At 53.9% G+C, this 17,972-nt stretch overlaps 1 protein-coding gene across 1 annotated transcript; it reads left to right on the top strand.

Annotated features, from left to right (window-relative positions):
* The first annotated feature begins 226 nt into the window (after positions 1–226).
* Positions 227–17,259, top strand: LOC135878505 (alpha-1,6-mannosyl-glycoprotein 4-beta-N-acetylglucosaminyltransferase-like). Its single transcript, XM_065404190.1, is given in 6 exon segments — positions 227–374; positions 1,263–1,322; positions 1,325–1,378; positions 11,514–11,677; positions 12,369–12,516; positions 16,115–17,259. Coding segments are annotated over 6 exon segments (1,719 nt in total).
* The last annotated feature ends 713 nt before the right edge of the window (positions 17,260–17,972 follow it).

The following is a 17,972-nucleotide window of genomic DNA, read 5'->3' as shown; positions in this document are numbered from 1 at the left end:
AGGGATCCTGGAGTGCAGGGAAGAGCCCCAGTTAGCCCCGCAGACCCCTTCGAAGCATCCCTGTGTGTCCCCTAGCTAGGCCTGGCCCTCTAGGAGAGCGTGGTTTTGCTGATGCAGGGAGTTCCTTGTGGGGCGGGTGGAGAAGGCTCTGCTCAGGCACTGCTGTCTGTATATCCACCCCTGGCCTGCCAGCCCTTTGTTTGTCACTAAACAAGAAGTTCAGGAGATGTTTGTAAAAAGATGCATGTTTGAGACACCTGACTTGTTAGCTGAACCTGAATTTCAGGTTCCCAGCCTCATCTTTGTCCTGATTGTCTGCATGTTCCTGGCCCCCACTGGAAGGGAAGTTACTTGGCCAGAGAACAGAGAGCAAGGTAGGTTTGATACTCCTTCCTCTTGCATGCAGACGTCCAGGTGCAATGTCTAGGTTCCGTAACCAGAGGATAGCCTGTGGATCAAGGGAGGCCAGGAATTGCAAACTGCCCTCCAGCTATGGAACTGGGCAGGCTTCTACCACATGAGTTATGATCTGCAACGCTGCCCCACAGTCCCTGCGTGGAGAGGAAACCAGGCTAGGGCAGAGGCAGCCTGTTGAGCCTGGCCCAGGATCTGTGATTAAGTGGACAAAGAGGCAGATGCAGCAACTGACTCCTGAATTTATTTGGTGCATTAGACTCTTTCCCACCGCTGTGTCCTCTCTGTAAGAATGTAGTTTTCAGCACCTTGTCAGTGTGTGGTAACCGGCCGTCTGCGTTCTTGTGCAGGAGTGCGTAAGCAAAGGGGCGTTGAGAGCTGTGGTGTCACACCTTGGTCCACAGGAGCAGGATCCCTCCGCTGAATGCGAGCAGTGGGTTGTTTCCTGTCTGAAAACAGGGCACCAGTCAACCGGAGATGTCATTGGTTGGTTTCCTCTGGCACAGCTCTCCAGGCAGGCTTAGCAGTATTGGCATCTTGTTAAGGGTCTCGATTTTTCTCCAATGACTAGCTGAACTTCAGGCCAATATTTGTGAAATGGGGCAGCTATTGTGGGCACCAGCTTTGAGACCCCTTGACCTGATTTCCAGAGGTGTGGAGCGCCCGCAGATCATGGACTAGTGGAGCAGTTACAGGCGATGTAGGCAGGGGACGTGCTTGGAGTTCTCTTTCAGGTCATGCTGCGAGAACCCGATGGGGCTCTCTTGCACTTAAGTCTTGCGCTGGGGTGCGCCCCGGCATGGACATTCAAGCCCAGCATTTTATGAGGCCCGGGTGTCCTTTTGCAGTTTTTTTGCAGTACGTCATCCTGCGAGCAACACAGGATTGCAATAACGTCACTATAGGTCCCCCGGCCTCCAGCTCCAGAGAGATCCCCTCTCATCGCAGGAGTCCTGGGCTGGAGGTAGGATTCCGATGACTGAGCCAACCGTGTCTTATAAACTTGCACCCCCAGATCAGCACAAAATAGGGGGATGAGGGGAGGGATAGTTCAGTGGTTTGAGCATTGGCCTGCTAAACCCAGGCTTGTGAGTTCAATCCTTGAGGAGGCCATTTAGGGATCTGGGGCAAAAATCTGTCTGGGGATTGGTCCTGCTTTGAGCAGGGGGTTAGACTAGATGACTTCCAGAGGTCCCTTCCAACCCTGGTATTCTATGATCAACACCCACCTCCCATGCATGTACACCAGTTTCCCTTCTCCCCTACCCACCCTATTGGATAGATCTGGAGAGCATGATTCAGGATTAGTGGTAATTCTCTGCCCTTATTTTTCAGAACTGAACATTCACGTCAGCAGAGGCTGGCACAGGGAATCTTCTCCCCCTCACCGCCCCCCCCCCCCCACTGTGGCAGGGGAGGGCGCCGAGCCCGGCCACGGGCCCGCAGTCCCCGACCGGCCAGAGCGCCGGGGGGGAGGGCGGAGAGCCCCTGGCGGCCAGAGCGCCGGGGGGAGGGCGGCAAGCCCAGCCGGGGCTCTCCGCTCTCCCCGGCGGCCGGAGCGCCGCGGAGAGGGCGGCGAGCCCAGTCGCGGCCCCGCTCTCGGGCCGGAGCGCCCCGCCGCGCCGCCCCCCTCCAGGCGCCGCCCCAAGCACATGCTTGGTGGGCTGGTGCCTGGAGCCGGCCCTGTCTGAGAAGCCCCCAAAGAATTGCCCTTTGTCAAAATGGCAACTCTCCCCCACGGCTCTCAACCGTATTGCCTCCAGGGCAGGCCGTGAATGGAGGACAATGGCAGACAGTGGCCATTTTGCCAACGGGCAGTTTTTAGTGAGTTTCTCTGAAGACATCCCATCTTGATTTAAGAAATTGTCAATGATGGGGAATCCACCTGGTAAATTGTTCCCATGGTTAATTGCTGTCATGGTTAACAATTTACGCCTTTTCTCCAGTCTGAAATCCTACATATTTCTTTTCAAAAGCTACTCTTTGCACCGGATCGGGTCCAGATTCATCTCCCTGCCAATTTTTGCCTAGATAGACAATGGCTAAACTGAGATCAAAAAGGACCAAAAAAAAACCCCAACAAAAAACCTGATGCCAAATGCTAACTTTCTAAAGGCCCAATTTTAAATCCATTTTCACTCTTAAACTAATAGATTGATTTGTAAATTCTTGAAGAATTCGGCCTCCGCTTGGAATGAGGGCTGTAATTTAGAGGGGATAGGCTGTGTTCTCTAGACATAATGAACAAGTTGAATCCTTGCTTTAAGAACACAATTCAGTCAGCTTTAACTATGGATCCATGACTGGCGCCTCCAGAACTCTTTAGATAGGTGTCATAAGCATGCCTGGCCCCTTTAAGGGGAGATGGGCCCAGCCCACCTGTGACTAATCCTCGCAGGCTGTGGGGCCAGGGCATCAGGTGATAGCTTGAAAAGCACCTGGTCTTTATAAAGGCCAGCAAGAGCTCAGTTGAGAGTGGCTGGGAGCCTGATGCTTGCAGGAATTGCTGTGGTCAGGGAAAGAACCCAGCTGTCAGGTGACTCCCCGGTACACAGGTTGGGGGTGAGAGCTGCAGGAAGTAGAAAGGTTCCTATGGGAGTCCCTGGCTCTGTGCACTGCGTGAGGGAAGAGCTTGTAGGAGCTGGTGCCGGGCAGAGGCAGTACCTTATTTGGGGATTTTGCCTAAGTTCCTGGTTAATCAATAAATGATGCCTTGAGGGACGGGCCTGAAACAGGCTCTGGTGTGGTATCCGTCCTTCCTGGGCTGGCGAGGTAGCCACTGCAGGCAGAGGTGTGACTGTGGCATGGGTCGCGATACTGGAGCAAGCGAGCTAGCCCCAAGCTGTCGGGGCTTCACGGCTAGTGCTTTCAAGCTAGCCAGACCCAAGCTAGCTGGGGGATGTCTATAGGAGCCGCAGTCGCCCCTCTGGCTGCGGGATAGCCTCTGTAGGGATGGCTATCGAAAAGAAAGGGGGGGCTATTCCTGTACCAGGCACGGGGAGGAGTGCGCTTAAAACGAATAGAATGATGCTGCAGTGAGACCACTTGCCCACGTCGCATGCGGGTGGTACCCAAGGCCCGTGGAGGCAGTTTCCTTCATCCCATCGCACACGTCTCCGCCTCGGTAGCAGCCAGCAGGTAGTAGAAAGGGCAGGGTGAAGGGCTGTAATGTGTTTCGAGGGCATCTGCATCATTGGCCGAACAATTCCGTAACGTTTACAATCAGTGACTTAGCAAGTGTTGATTGCGGGCCCTGCCCATCCTCCCAAGGCAAAAGGGTCCTAGAGAGGACTAATAACCCCTCCTGCTGCCCACTAGCACCTGACTGGGGTCAGGGCGAAACTTCTGTGGGCAGGTTTGTCCGTATTGCTCATTAGGGGATTTCTTGCACCTTCCTCTGGAGCAGCTGGTGCCAGGAGCCTGGGCTGGCTGGATTCATGTGCTGAGCAGTTTGGGGTTCCTATTTACTGATGACCATCAAGTGCTGTGAGCAAGACCCTGCCATTCATATCCTTTAACACCTGAAGACTGGGTCTAGGGTCCAGTGCCTGGTGCATCCACGTGCTCGTACCTGGGCTGGGATTCTAAGTGGTCGGAGAGGAGTTGAGAGACGTCTGGAGACACGAGAGGAGTTGAGACACGTCTGACGTTGTGCAGCTGCCTCTCCTCGCCCCGAATCTGCCCTTGCTTTTCATGCCAGATTCCTGCTGCAGGTAGCAGGCTGCGCCTGAGGGTCGCAACCCTGGCTCTCAAATGTCCAGGTATCACTCGAGAAAAGAGCCAACGTACTACAACAGCCAAATCATTGTTGGGGGCCACTAGGCATAGCTACCAGGTAACTCGGGAGAGCGGAAGACCAAAGTGTCGATGAAACTCTCTTGCTCTGGGTCTATCTGAACCCCCAAATTCCATCTTGTGAACTCTCACCTACTTCTGTGTTTACTGCTTTACATGCTCTGTAGCAGGCCAAAGCAGAAATGTAAGGGTCAGCTTTTCTAGCAGGCAGACTGCTGTAAACAGGCCTTGCAAGGCCAAAAGATAAGCAGGCGTATGGGAACTTTTCTAATTGTAACTGCTAGAGAAGGGAGGGGTGGGAGGTGTAAGAGGGAGTAACAAACAAAGGCTTACACAGAAACTGCTTGAAGTATAAAAGGTAAAAGTTATTTGTATTTGTTGCACTGGATTTGAGACATGCTGGTCTCCTAGTGCCATTTCAGAGCTCTGAAATAAACTTGGCTTGCTTTCTCCCCTCGGTGTCTTTATTGGTGCCAAGCACACCGGGCGACGGACCATTTGAAGTCCGCCTCGAGCACTTGGGCGGTAACAGTTTTGGCGTCCCTGGGTGGGCTCGAGGCTGAAATTTAGCCTTGCCTGGATCCCTCCTGGTGGCCGACGGATTACGATGACGACCGACGCCCAGCGCGCACCGGTGACTTCATCGGGGGCCTCGGCAGAGACGTGGTTTGCTCGACCCCGGAGGGCACAACGGTGCAACGCACACAGACAGTGGAGAAGCAGCTGCGGGCGACGGTGAGGAACCGGTCCCGTGGATAGGGCGACGGTGCAGAACCGGACCCTTGGATAAGGTAGGAACAGTCCAGTGGGGACTTTATCTGTCTTGACCTGGGGACGCCCAGAGGTCTACCTGTTGTGACTTGGGGACGCCCAGAGTCTCCCTCAGTATGGGGCAGGGACAGAGTACAGCCGGCAGGGTACAGTGTACACCTTTAGAATGCATTCTGGTGAACTGGAAGGTGTTTGGATCTGATCAGTTGATTAAAAGTAAATTGAAAAGGTTCTGTACAGTTGATTGGCCTCAGTACCAGCTGGAGTGCCAAGAAAGGTGGCCACCGGAAGGATCACTTAATTACAACACGATCCTTCAGTTGCTTTTGTTTTGTCAGAAAACAGGTAAATGGAATGAACATCTCTATGCGTATACGTTTATGGTGTTAAGAAATAGGACTGATATTTTGCTCAAGTGCCATTTGACTCCGACAGGCTCGGTAGTATTGGCTGCTAAACCCCAGAACCCTCCCACTGTTGTAATGCCAGAATCGGTGTCCCCTTCGGCTCCTCCACCCCCACAGGCTTTAGAGAGTACCCCCCCCCCCCCCCGTGGGATTGTATCCGTTGATTACTGAGAGTGTGGTAGCCCGTCCAGGAACACAAGAAATCTTTGAAGGTTGTCTAGCTAGCCATAAGCCTGACTGGGAAGATTGCAATATACTTATGAGAACCCTGTTGTCTGAAGTGGAGCGGATTCAGGTTACAGCCAAGGCTAAGGAGAAGGCACAGAGAAGGCATTTAAGGTTTAAAAGGGAAAGCTATTGGACTCCAGAGGTAGTCCAGAGTGGAATCCTCAGAAGTGAGTGTGCTCATCCTGGTTTGTTGTTTCAAAGCTCTGCACAGAAGTTATGTTACTGGAAGGATGTATAATGGCAATAAGTATGTGTTAATGGTTGAAGGAAAGGTGTATAAGTGAAGAGTGGAAGGTTCCTTTGGAAGTTAGAAGAAGCTGAGAAAGGGAGAAGAGGAAAAAGCACAGAATGAGTTAACTGAGAGGAAAATACAGCTAGCAGGCTCATCCAAGGACAGTGAAAACTTGGCTGACCACCAAGAGAAAGGGGGGGGCTTGAATGTGCCCAAGCAACTACAGGCTTTGGCCAGAGACTTGGAGGAGTGGGATAATTCAGACAGAGCCCTCCTGCTGCAATATGTAGATGACTTATTAATTGCTGCTGTGGGTCTAATCCCTTGTCTCAGAGCTACTGTGAGTCTCCTAAACTTTATTGGATTGCGAGGATACAGGGTATCTCAAAACAAAGCCCAAATTGCTCTTACAGAGGTTCAATATCTGGGATTTCACATCAGGCAGGGAGAGAGCCTCCTTTCTTTCGTTTGAGAGCTGTCTATCTGCCAAGTTCCCATCCCCAGCAACCGTAAATGGCTTAGAGCATTCCTGGGCATGGCAGGCTTTTGCAGAATATGGATTCCAGAGTTTGGACTGTGGGCTAAACCTCTGTATGAATGTGTTAAGGGAGCGGATCAAGACCCCTTTCACTGGTCCCCAGAAGCGGACAGGGCATTTAAGATCTTGAAAAGGAAGCTAATGGAAGCTCCAGCCCTCGGCTTGCCCGATATATCTAAGCCGTTCCAACTGTATGTGCATGAACGAAAAGGGGTAGCTTTGGGAATGCTTACCCAGCTATTAGGTGCCTGGAAGCGTCCTGTAGCATACTTTTCTAAACAACTGGATCAAGTTTCAAAGGGATGGCCAGCCTGTTTGAGGGCGGTCGCAGCTACTGCTCTAGTGCTTGGGGAAGCGGAGAAGCTGACACTGGGAGGAGCTGTGCAAGTGTATGTTCCTCATATGGTCCGAGCCTTGCTGGACACTAAGGGGGGTCTTTGGCTCACACAGGCTTGGGTTGCTCGGTACCAGGCGAAGCTGTTAGAGAATCCTGAAGTCACCCTGCAGATCTGTCCCTCCCTTAATCCAGCTACACTGCTACCAGACACAGAAAAGCAGGAACATGACTGTTTAGAAATCATAGATGTTCAGTATTCTAGCCGCCCAGATCTAAGAGATCAGCCACTCCCAAATGCTGACTTGGAATGGTATACAGATGGAAGTAGTACTGTTGTGGATGGGCAAAGGAGGGCTGGTTATGCTATTGTGTCTCTTCATGATACCGTGGAAGCTGAGAGTTTACCGGCAGGAACGTCTGCCCAGCTTGCTGAACTAGTGGCCCTGACCCGTGCCCTCGAGCTGGCAAAAGACAAACGGGTTAATATCTTTACTGATTCAAAGTATGCTTTTGGGGTATTGCATGCCCACGCTGGTTTGTGGAAGCAAAGGGGAATGCTAACAGCTCAAGGTTCTCCAGTCAAGCATGGGTCTCAAATTCTCCGGCTTTTAGAAGCAGTACAACTCCCCTCAGCAGTAGCAGTGGTGCATTGCAAAGCCCATCAAAGGGAAGATCAAGATGTAACCAGGGGCAATGCCAGAGCAGACAGGGAAGCAAAGCGAGCTGCTACCCTGAAATCACCAACTGAGGAGAATGCCCAAATGCATGCCCTCATCCCATCAGTGGGTGTGCTTGCAGCCCCTCAGTACTCCCAAGAGGACAGAAACCTGGCTGACAGTCTCGGTCTCCAGGAAAAAGAGGGATGGTTTTATTCCACAGAGGGAAAAATCCTCCTGCCCAAGGGCCTGATTCGACCAGTGTTGCAGGAACTGCATCAAACCACACATGCAGGCAGAGAGGCTCTTACCCAGCTCATGAATAAATATTTTCTAACCTCTGGACTTAAACCCCTAGCATCACAGGTACAAGCTGAATGTTTAATTTGCCAAAAGAATAACCCACGACCAGGAGTAGCAGTGCCACCAGCCACCCTGGAACCTACCCCAGGCCCAGGATTGGTATGGCAAATAGACTTTACTGAGTTTCCCAGGACTCAAGGGTACAGGTACCTTCTTGTTTTAGTGGATCGATTCAGCGGATGGCCTGAAGCCTTCCCATGTCGCAACAACACTGCCAAAACAGTGGCTCTTAAGTTTGTCAAGGAAATTATTCCTCGCTTCGGCCTTCCTCAGTGGATGGAATCTGATTATGGAACACACTTCACATCTCAAGTGGTTCAAAAGATATCAAGTGCTCTGCAAATCCCCTGGAAACTCCACACACCCTGGCGACCACAAGCCAGTGGAGTAGTGGAACGCACAAATCAGACACTCAAGCGACACCTCTCAAAGATCTGTCAGGAGGCCTCTCTTAAGTGGCCTGATGCCTTGCCCCTTGTGTTACTTCGCATTCGTGCTCTCCCTAAGGGTAGGATAGGGCTTAGTCCCTTCGAGATTATGTTTGGAAGAGCATGGCCTATGAATGGTACCCCAGTTCTGGCAGGGGAATGGGAAGTGGGGTATGGTTTCTTGTCTCAGTACATGTGCTCTCTGTCTGCTGTTCTTTCTTTTCTTCACAGGTACACCAAAGATTCACAGCCTCTTCTGCTGGATGTCCGGGTCCACTCCCTGCAGCCTGGTGACTCCGTTCTCGTGCGGACCTGGAAGGACGAGCCTCTCCAAGAGAAGTGGAAGGGACCCCACACCGTCCTGCTTGTCACCCATACAGCGGCAAAGGTCGAAGGACACAAGAACTGGATTCATCACTCTCGACTGAAAGCAGTGCCCATTCCTAAACAGTGGACTGTCCAGCCTGCGGAGAAGACTGCTAACGACGATTTGGGACTTAAGCTGTTATTCAAAAGACAGTAAGGATCACTGGGAATGCGTTGTGATCTTTCTGAACAGTCACAGCATACTCCCCGCGAAAACCCTGAGCATTGGTTTTATTTTCTCACAGAAGGCGGACCTGGCCTCTGTATTTGGTCTTGTTATTTTTTGACTTGTTTAGTGTCAAGAATTCTTATTGTCCTTTGGGTATTTGGGTTTGTGGTACTAGTGCCTACAAATGGCTTCCTAATGGTTGGCATGGTAGCTGTTACAAAGGCTATCTTGCTCCTCCCCTCCGCATTCTACCCAAGGCTCCTTCAGGTCGTCCCGGGTACTATCGGTCCTTGAGAGCTACCTTAGAACCCATCAGTGAAGGAGACAGGTTGGGATGATAGCCCTCCCTTCCTATGGGGTGGGACGACTAGCCCAACTTTACAGAAGATTATCTAAATTTCTCACCCAGTTTGCCAATGATACCCTAGCCATAGAGAAAAGCATAAGTTCTGAGCTGTACCAGCTTCGACTGCTGGCTTTGCAGAACCGACAGGCCCTAGATTATGTGTTAGCCTCACGAGGCGGGGTCTATGCCCTTATTGGAGAAGAGTGTTGTACCTATGTCCCAGAGTTTTCACAGGACATTAACAAGCACATCTTGTCAGCTGAATGGGCCTTTAACCAGTGGAAGGCCCAGGAAGGGGAACCCACTATTTTGGATTCCCTTTGGGGTTGGATACCTGGTTTAGGGGAACTAGGGGATATAGGGGGAAGCATTGTTCGCATCTTGCTCACAGGTGTGGTGATATGTTTTGTTCTTGTTCTTTTGCTCATTTGCTGTAAAGTGCTCATATGTAAGATTTGTACCTCCCCCTCCCCAGAGGTTCCTTTATACCCTCTCATTGATAATCCTGATTGTATGGAGCTTAATCGCATTTTGTCTTTAGAGTATGAGAAAACTCTGACAAAGGTTTGTTGAGTGTTCTCAAAGGAGGGATTGTTGGGGGCCACTAGGCATAGCTACCAGGTAACTCGGGAGAGCGGAAGACCAAAGTGTCGATGAAACTCTTGCTCTGGGTCTATCTGAACCCCCAAATTCCATCTTGTGAACTCTCACCTACTTCTGTGTTTACTGCTTTACATGCTCTGTAGCAGGCCAAAGCAGAAATGTAAGGGTCAGCTTTTCTAGCAGGCAGACTGCTGTAAACAGGCCTTGCAAGGCCAAAAGATAAGCAGGCGTATGGGAACTTTTCTAATTGTAACTGCTAGAGAAGGGAGGGGTGGGAGGTGTAAGAGGGAGTAACAAACAAAGGCTTACACAGAAACTGCTTGAAGTATAAAAGGTAAAAGTTATTTGTATTTGTAGCACTGGATTTGAGACATGCTGGTCTCCTAGTGCCATTTCAGAGCTCTGAAATAAACTTGGCTTGCTTTCTCCCCTCGGTGTCTTTATTGGTGCCAAGCACACCGGGCGACGGACCATTTGAAGTCCGCCTCGAGCACTTGGGCGGTAACATCATCAAAGGCTTTAGAGTGCAAAACAAACATTGTGTATTGCACCTGGGAAGCCAGGAGGTCAGAGCCACGCTAGGGTGTGCTCCTTTCACCTGTGTCGGCAGGCATGTTCTGCAGTAGCTGATGTTTCCTCGTGAACTTCGGGTGCAGCCCCCTGGACTAGTAGCTTTATTTTTCTGGCAGGGCCCGTGAGCTGCTGTGCACCGTACAAATGGATCTGTGCCTGCAGATCTTCCAGCGCTCAGTGCAGTGAGCGGATCTGGAGGTCGCAGCGCCCCAGAGCTCTGCAGTGTACTGGGTTTTGTGGGACATCTCACAATTGGAGTTGGGGGGGGGGGGGGGGGGGGAGAGACAGCACCTCTCCCTTCAAATATGCTATAGACCGGGGGGGTGCACCCACCTGTCCTGAGTGCTGTTTATATGCGCAGGTGCTTTGCAGCCCTCCTCCCCCAGCCCTAGAAGGCAGCCAAGTATTCGCCTGTCCATGTGACAAATAAGTCAAAGGAGCTCATGTTGATATAAAATTATTCTACTTAACTGCCAGGGGGCAAATTTGTCACGTACACATGGAAGCTATACAGCACAGCTATAGCTATGTCTTAACTCAGGAAGTTCCTTCGAGAGGAAATGTAGCCAAACTCCAAACCTGGAGACAATGGAACTTTCTGTGCCTGTAAATAGCTAACCGCTTGGTTTGCAAAATAAGCAAGGAGGAGGGGGCAAATAAATAAACAATAAGAGGTCATAAGAGGGGCAGATACATGTAACTTGCTAATTATGTAAGGTAATAATGGCAAATTTTGGCCAATCATAGAGCGATAAATTATCATAAGCAACTGCATATAATGCTTTGGTGTAAGTGTTTTCTTTGTTCTTGCTGACTTATGAGCTCAAACCCAATTGCAATTGAAATAAACGGATCGCCCCTCCTGGGGCTCCTTGCTTAGCTAGTTGTGTCCGTCTCTCCTTATTCCTCAGCTGGAACGGACAGAAATTTCTATGACAATGTCATGTGACATAACTTAGTATGGCAGATCCCAAGTTTATTCAGTCAGGGGCCGCTCCCTGGCTAGGAGTTCAGTCTGTTTGTGGCGGTTTCTTCCTGGCCCCTGCAGAGCCAGCAAACACCCTCAGCTCCCCGCCGGGCCCCTCACCCTTATGGGTGTCCTGTGCCGGACCCTCATCACAGAAGCTGGTGAGAGCCGCTTGGGACCCTGGCTCTCCGCGCTGTGAGAGCCGAGGCGCTGGCTGGCTCCCTGAGCAGGCCGCCTCTGCATGGCCAGGCGCTCCCCAGGCGGGGCGGGCAGCGCTGCTCCGAACGGTGCCCCTCATGCACTCTTGCCTCTCCCCCAAGGAGCCCGGCCGAAACTGGCAACGCCCCCAGGCGCCAGCCCCTGCCCGCGGAGCCCGGCTGCCATGAGATGCTTCCCAAAGCGCTTGCTCGCCACTGCCCTGACGCTCCTGGGTCTGCTCCTGCTCCTCAGCCTCTGCCTGCAGCGCCCGGAGGACCCACTGGTGGTAAGTACCAGGCTGGGCTGGGCGGAGACTCCGCCTGTGCCTGCCCCCGTGCTCCCTAACTGCTGTGTTCCCCTGGCTCTGCCCCAGGGCTGCCCCACATCCCCTCGCTCTGGGGTCTGTGTTCCCCTGGCCCTGCCCCAGGGGCTGAGTGGCTTCCCCTCCTCTTGCTCTGGGGTCTGTGCTCCCCTGGCTCTGCCCCAAGGCTGCCCCACATCCCTTCCCCGTCCCTCCCCTTGCCCTGCCCCACATCCCCTCCCCTCGCTCTGGGAGTCTGTGTTCCCCTAGCCCTGCCCCAGGGCTGCCCCACATCCCTTCCCCTCCCCTCCCCTCGCTCTGGGGTCTGTGCTCCCCTTGCCCTGCCCCACGGGCTTTCCCGCATCTCCTCCCCTCGCTCTGGGGTCCACGCTCCCCTCTCCTAACCCCACCTCCCATCCCTGAATTGGGGGCTTCATGGCCTCTCCTCCCTTGCCCCACTCCAGTGGAGATGTCTGAGCAGGAGGAGGGCGTGACTGGCTGGGTGGGGGGTGGAGCACTGGGTGGGGCACTACTAGGGGATGCTGTTCTCCAGCTCTAGCCCTCCTGAGCAAAGGGGGCTCTGAGCTGCCACCCCTGGCGGACGAGTTGTATTTGCCACAGGCCTGCCTTGGGGTGCGCTAACAGCAGCTAACGCTGGCTCTGCTCTGGCTCCCAGGAGGAGGTGAAGCGCTGGGTCCAGGAAATGGTGCTGCAGCAACTCCAACCCGACGGGAACCTGCGCAGCTTCCAGGAGCTGTGGAACGCTTCTGCCTCCAGGAACGTCTCCTATCGCTACCTTGCCGGCCACCCCCCCTCTAGGAAGAGTGAGTATCCCAGGCCCAGCCTGCTTTAGCCTCAGCATTCTCTGCCAGCAGCTGGATCTGAAGAGAGATGGTCTAGAGCTGTGGTTCTCAACCTTTTTGATACCACGGGGACTGACTTGCTGCCTTCCTAAACTGTGTCCGGGAGATCTCCGGGACTGGCGAGAAACGCTGGGTTAGAGGCACCAGCCATAGCGGAGCAGCTTTTGGGAAGCCAGCTGACGGATTTCTGCAACTGCTGCTCTGGCACCAATGCAGAATGGGGGATAACCGGCTTGGCAGCAGCACTGCTGAGAAGGATCTGGGAGCTGTGGTGGTTCATAACCTCAGCAGGAGTCAGCAATGCGATCCTGTTGCACAAAAAGCAAATGCAACTTTAGATTGCATTAACAGAGGCATACTCAGCGCTGGTTAGGCCTCAGCTGGAGGACGGTGTCCATTTTTGGTCTCCAATGTCTAGAAAGGATGTGGAGAAACTGGAAAGGATCCAGAGACGAGTGACAAAGATGACCAAAGGGAAGGAATGCAGCCATATGAGCAAAGGCTGAAGGAACTGGCTATGTTTAGTTTGGAAAAGAGATTAAGGGGGCACATAACGGTCTTCAGATACTTGAAAGGCTGCCATAAAAAAGATGGAGAAAAGTTGTTCTCTCTTGCCACAGAGGGCAGGACAAGAGGCGATGGGGTCAAACTACAGCACAGGCACCAACTTTTTTTGGTGCCGGTGGGTGCTCGCGCCGCCACCCCTTCCCACCCTGGCCCCGCCCCGACTCCACCTCTGCCCCAAACTCTGCCCCTTCCTGCCCCTATTGGATCCCTCCCCAAATCCCTGCCCCGGCCCCGTCTCCTCCCCCAAGCACGCTGCGTTCCCCCTCCTCCCCCCTCCCTCCCAGGCTTGCCACATGAAACAGCTGTTTCGTGGCGCCAAGTGCCGGGAGGGAGGGGGGAGAAGCAAGATGTGGTGGCGCGCTCAGGGGAGGAGGCGGAGCGGAGGTAAGCTGGAGCGGGGGGGCAGAGCGAGGAACTGCCGGTGGGTGCAGGGCACCCACCAATTTTTCCCCATGGGTGCTCCAGCCCCAGAGCACCCACAGAGTCAGCACCTATGAGCACAGCAGATGTAGATTAAACCTCAGGAAAAACTTCCTAACTGTAAGAAGAGTAGGACGATGGGACAGACGCCTAGGGAGCTTGTGGAAACTCCTTCGCTGGAGGTTTTCAGAAGGGGGCTGGAGCCATCTGTCTGGGGTGGGTTAGACACAACAAGTCCTGCATTGTGGCAGGGGGCTGGATGAGCTGACCTTGCGATCCCTTCTCACCCTGTGGTTCTGAGTCTATACCTGTGTTCGGGTGCTGGGCTTGGCTGTCTTGCCCATGGCGGGGCTCGCCACCGTTTGAGAGGTCTGGGAGCAGCCTTGACGTTACTTGGAAGAATGGCATGGGCTTTACTTGAGTTAACATCCTAGTGAAGACAAGGCAGGTTGTAGCTGTCACATGAGTCTGCAGGTCAAGTTAAAGGCTAGGCTCCCCTATAGCCTCTACCTGTTAACTCCTCTGAAAGCTACAAGCTGCCACACCCTCACTAGGGCTCTAGCAAACACACGGCTGAGTCTCTCCGGAGCCTGGAATAGTGGCTGCAGACGTTTGTCATTGAGGAGCTATTCACGCCCACGGGAGAGGGCCCAAAACAGAAACAACAGTGGGCTGTGGCCTTCCCTCTGCTGCAAGTGGAGTGTGTGCCCCCCCCCCCCCCCCCCCGCTCCCGGGTCCGAGACAAACCACAGGGCAGACTCGCGTAGGGTGCAAAAATCCACAGGAGTTTAGTGAGGCATTTCCCCACTGCTCCCAGACACAGGTTCCCTGCCGCAGTCTCGCTGGGCCCCACAGGCCTGGCCCAGGCAGCCTGCAAATCACTGCTTTGCTTTACTGCAGAAGGAGTTCCAAAACCAATCTCCACCATCCTGCGCCAGGCCCACCTTCCCCCTAGAGCTCTGGCACCCAGGCAGCAGTCTCTGCAAAGGCTCTGGGCTGATCCTTTCCTCAGGAAGCAAAAGCTAAGAGATCTGTTCTCCTCCTGGGACAGCCACCCACAGACCTGTCCACTTCCCTTGATAAATTCGTTCATCACCTGGCAGCGAATGCAGGTGCAGCGGGGCAGGGCTGAGCCCCATAGCCCTTGCCAGCTCAGTGTGGGGCTGGTGTCCCCCATCACAGCCGGGAAGGGAGTTTCCCCTTGGCATAGCTGGTGTGACACTGTCGCCCAGTGGGCAAAACGATCTGGCACAAGACGTACAGCTTCCTTCTAGCTCTGTTTGTGCAACTCTTGCTACTCCATGGCCACAGGGAGGCAGTTCTTCCTACCTGCTCCTGCTCTCCCTTGGGGAAGGGGACCAGCAGAAGAGAGAGGAGACCCTGTCCTGTCTTGTGTGTTGGTGGAGGGTTTTTTGGTGGCACTAAAATTCTCATTTGCATCAGTTTGGAGGTGCAGTGGGAGTGGTTGAGTCATCTGGGGCGAGGAGAGATGGCAGCTATTCCACTCTGATTAAACAACACGGGCTTGGAGCTTTTCACTGAGAGAGATTCGGTAGGACGCAAAGGGGAAATTAACAAGAAAACGTGATAAATAAGCAAGGGCGGGTACGCACACATTTCTCCTGAAATTACTAGCATCATTAAACAATTCACATTTACCAGTGGGCTAGCTGCTGTACAAACAAATAGTACAATTTGCTTCCTGACTCCTAGAGCCTACCATTGAAATTCAGAAGACAGACACAAAGTTGGGGAAAGGAATAGAATCATAGAATATTAGGGTTGGAAGAGACCTCGGGAGGTCATCTAGTCCAATCGCCTACTCAAAGCAGCAGGGCCGGCTTTAGGGCAATTCACCCAATTCCCACTAAGAGGGCCCCGCAACGTCCCTAAGGACCCTCCGCCGAATGCACCGGCAGCCAATAGAGCTGCCGCCGAAGTCCCGCCGCTGTCTTCAGCGGCAGCTCTTTTGAATCGGGCCCCGCAGTGCCTAAAGCCAGCCCTGCAAAGCAGGACCAACCCCAACTAAATCATCCCAGCCAGGGCTTTGTCAAGCCTGACCTTAAAAACCTCTACGGAAGGAGATTCCACCACCTCCTTAGGGAACCCATTCCAGTGCTTCACCACCCTCCTAGTGAAATAGCGTTTCCCAATATCCAACCTAGACCTCCCCCACTGCAACTTGAGACCATTGCTCCTTGTTCTGTCATCTGCCACCACTGAGAACAGCCGAACTCCATCCTCTTTGGAACCCCCCTTCAGGTAGTTGAAGGCAGCTATCCATCTCAGGTGGGATGTAGCCAATCTGTCATAGGTAAGGCTGGGCACAACTCCCCGTAAAGGCCCAGCCATCCTCTGAGACCTTCAGTAGAGGGTGTCAGCCTGAGTTCAAACACAAGGACCTGCTATTGGCTTCTTGTGAAATCAGCCAGCCTCGCACCCTCATAGGTATTTAGGTGCCCAACTCTCCCGGATTTCAAAGGGAGTTAGGCCCCGAAATACCGTGAGGGTCTGAGCCTTACTGATGTGTCAGTGGTGCTCATGTCTGTCCTTTCATCCCTCCGTGTTTCAGAGTTCCTCACTGTGGGGCTGTCATCTGTCAAGCGGAAGCGAGGCAACTACCTCCTGGACACGCTGAAGTCCATCTTCAAGCAGTCAACCCAGGAGGAGCTGGAGGAGATGGTGGTGGTGGTGCACCTGGCTGACCCAGACTCGGAGTGGAACACCCAGGTGGTGACGGACATTACCGCAAGATTCACTCCCCACCTCCTCCGGGGCCAGCTGCTGGTTATCCATGCCCCTCCGGAGTGCTACCCGCCCCTGGAAGGCCTGAAGAGGAACTACAATGATGCCGAGAATCGAGTGCAGTTCAGATCCAAGCAGAACGTGGACTATGCGTATCTCCTCAGCTTCGCTGCCAACCTTTCCTCCTACTACCTCATGATTGAGGACGACGTGCAGTGCTCCAAGTCCTTCTTCACTGCCATCAGGAAGGCAGTGGCATCCCGGGAAGGCTCCTACTGGGTCACGCTGGAGTTCTCCAAGCTGGGCTACATTGGCAAACTCTACCACTCCAGCGACCTGCCCCAGCTGGCCCAGTTCCTGCTGCTGTTCTACCAGGAAATGCCGTGTGACTGGCTGCTGGGGCACTTCCGCCTGCTGCTCACCCAGAAGGAGGTGATTCGCTTCAAGCCGTCCCTCTTCCAGCACATCGGCCTGTACTCCTCCTTCCAGGGGGTGGTCAATCGGCTGAAAGACAACGACTTCGAGGCAGATTCCTTGGACTTGCCTGACAACCCCCCAGCTGTGATGTTCACAGACATAGACACCTTTGAGAACTACCTGCCCAGCAAGGCCTATGGCACGATGCCGGAGTACTTCTGGGGGAAAGCCCCATCTGCCGGCAGCCACTTCACCATCGTGTTCCACCAGCCTGCCCGTATCTCACGGCTCCAGGTCCACACCGGCTCCGAGGAGCGCCACACCGACTATCTCCACTCAGGGGCCGTGGAGCTGGGCAGCCAGCGGCAGGGGAAAGGCAAGGGCTGCTCTACATACACCCACGTCGGAGCCTTTGAGAAGGGACACTTTGAACGGAGCGGCTTGGAGAACAGCACGGCTGCCGCCCCGGAGTGCGTGCGGATCCTAGTGACAGAGAGTCAGAGCGAATGGCTGATCATCCGCAGCATCAGCATCTGGACCAAACCAAACAGCTAAGGGAGCTGCAGGGGACAGAGGCACGGCTGGTGACCCACACACCAGGGAGCTGGCCTCCCTTCTCAGGGGCAAGCAAGCGGTTTGGGGGTGTCTGAGGGGCAATGGAGGGTGGTGGCACTGCCCCTCCCAGGCAATGACACCCTGCGGGGGAGGCACAGTGAGGGCCTAGTGGGGAAGGAAGATGGGGCACTGAGGGTCAAGGCAGTGGCACAGCAGGATCCTGGTAGCATGGCAGGATGATGCATTAGGGCAAGAAATGGGAGCTAATGCAGCACATTGATACTCTGGCCTTTCAGGGCACCCTATGTCCTTGGGCAGTAATTGCCGGTGGATAGGAGAGCCTGGCCCCACAGAGCTGACTGACTCCTCTGAACTACTTCCTGTGGGGGCCGTGCAGTCAGAACCAGGCCCGGGGAAGGCGTCCCGCTGGGCCAGACCCCAGGAGCGAGACCTGGAATGGTGCTTGCAGCAGACCGCTGGGGCTCTGGAGAGGTCAGGAGACCCAGCAGTGCCCAGCTCGAGGCAGGTTCAGAGCATTGTCTACTGGGGAACTCTAGCCCAGACGTGGGCAAAACCAATGCTCCAGCGTGTGAGGCTGCTCCCAGGGCAGAGGCAGCCACGGGGGAAACCTTGGCTCAGGATCCTACTGCTCACAGTCGACCTGCTCTACCCCAACAGTTTAGAACTGGGCGTCCAACCTCTCCAGCCTGACG

This window comes from Emys orbicularis, chromosome 4 (assembly GCF_028017835.1).
Source record: "Emys orbicularis isolate rEmyOrb1 chromosome 4, rEmyOrb1.hap1, whole genome shotgun sequence".
Lineage (NCBI taxonomy): Eukaryota > Metazoa > Chordata > Testudines > Emydidae > Emys > Emys orbicularis.
The sequence above is the reverse complement of the archived record's forward strand: the minus strand, read 5'-3'. Positions and strand labels throughout refer to the sequence as shown.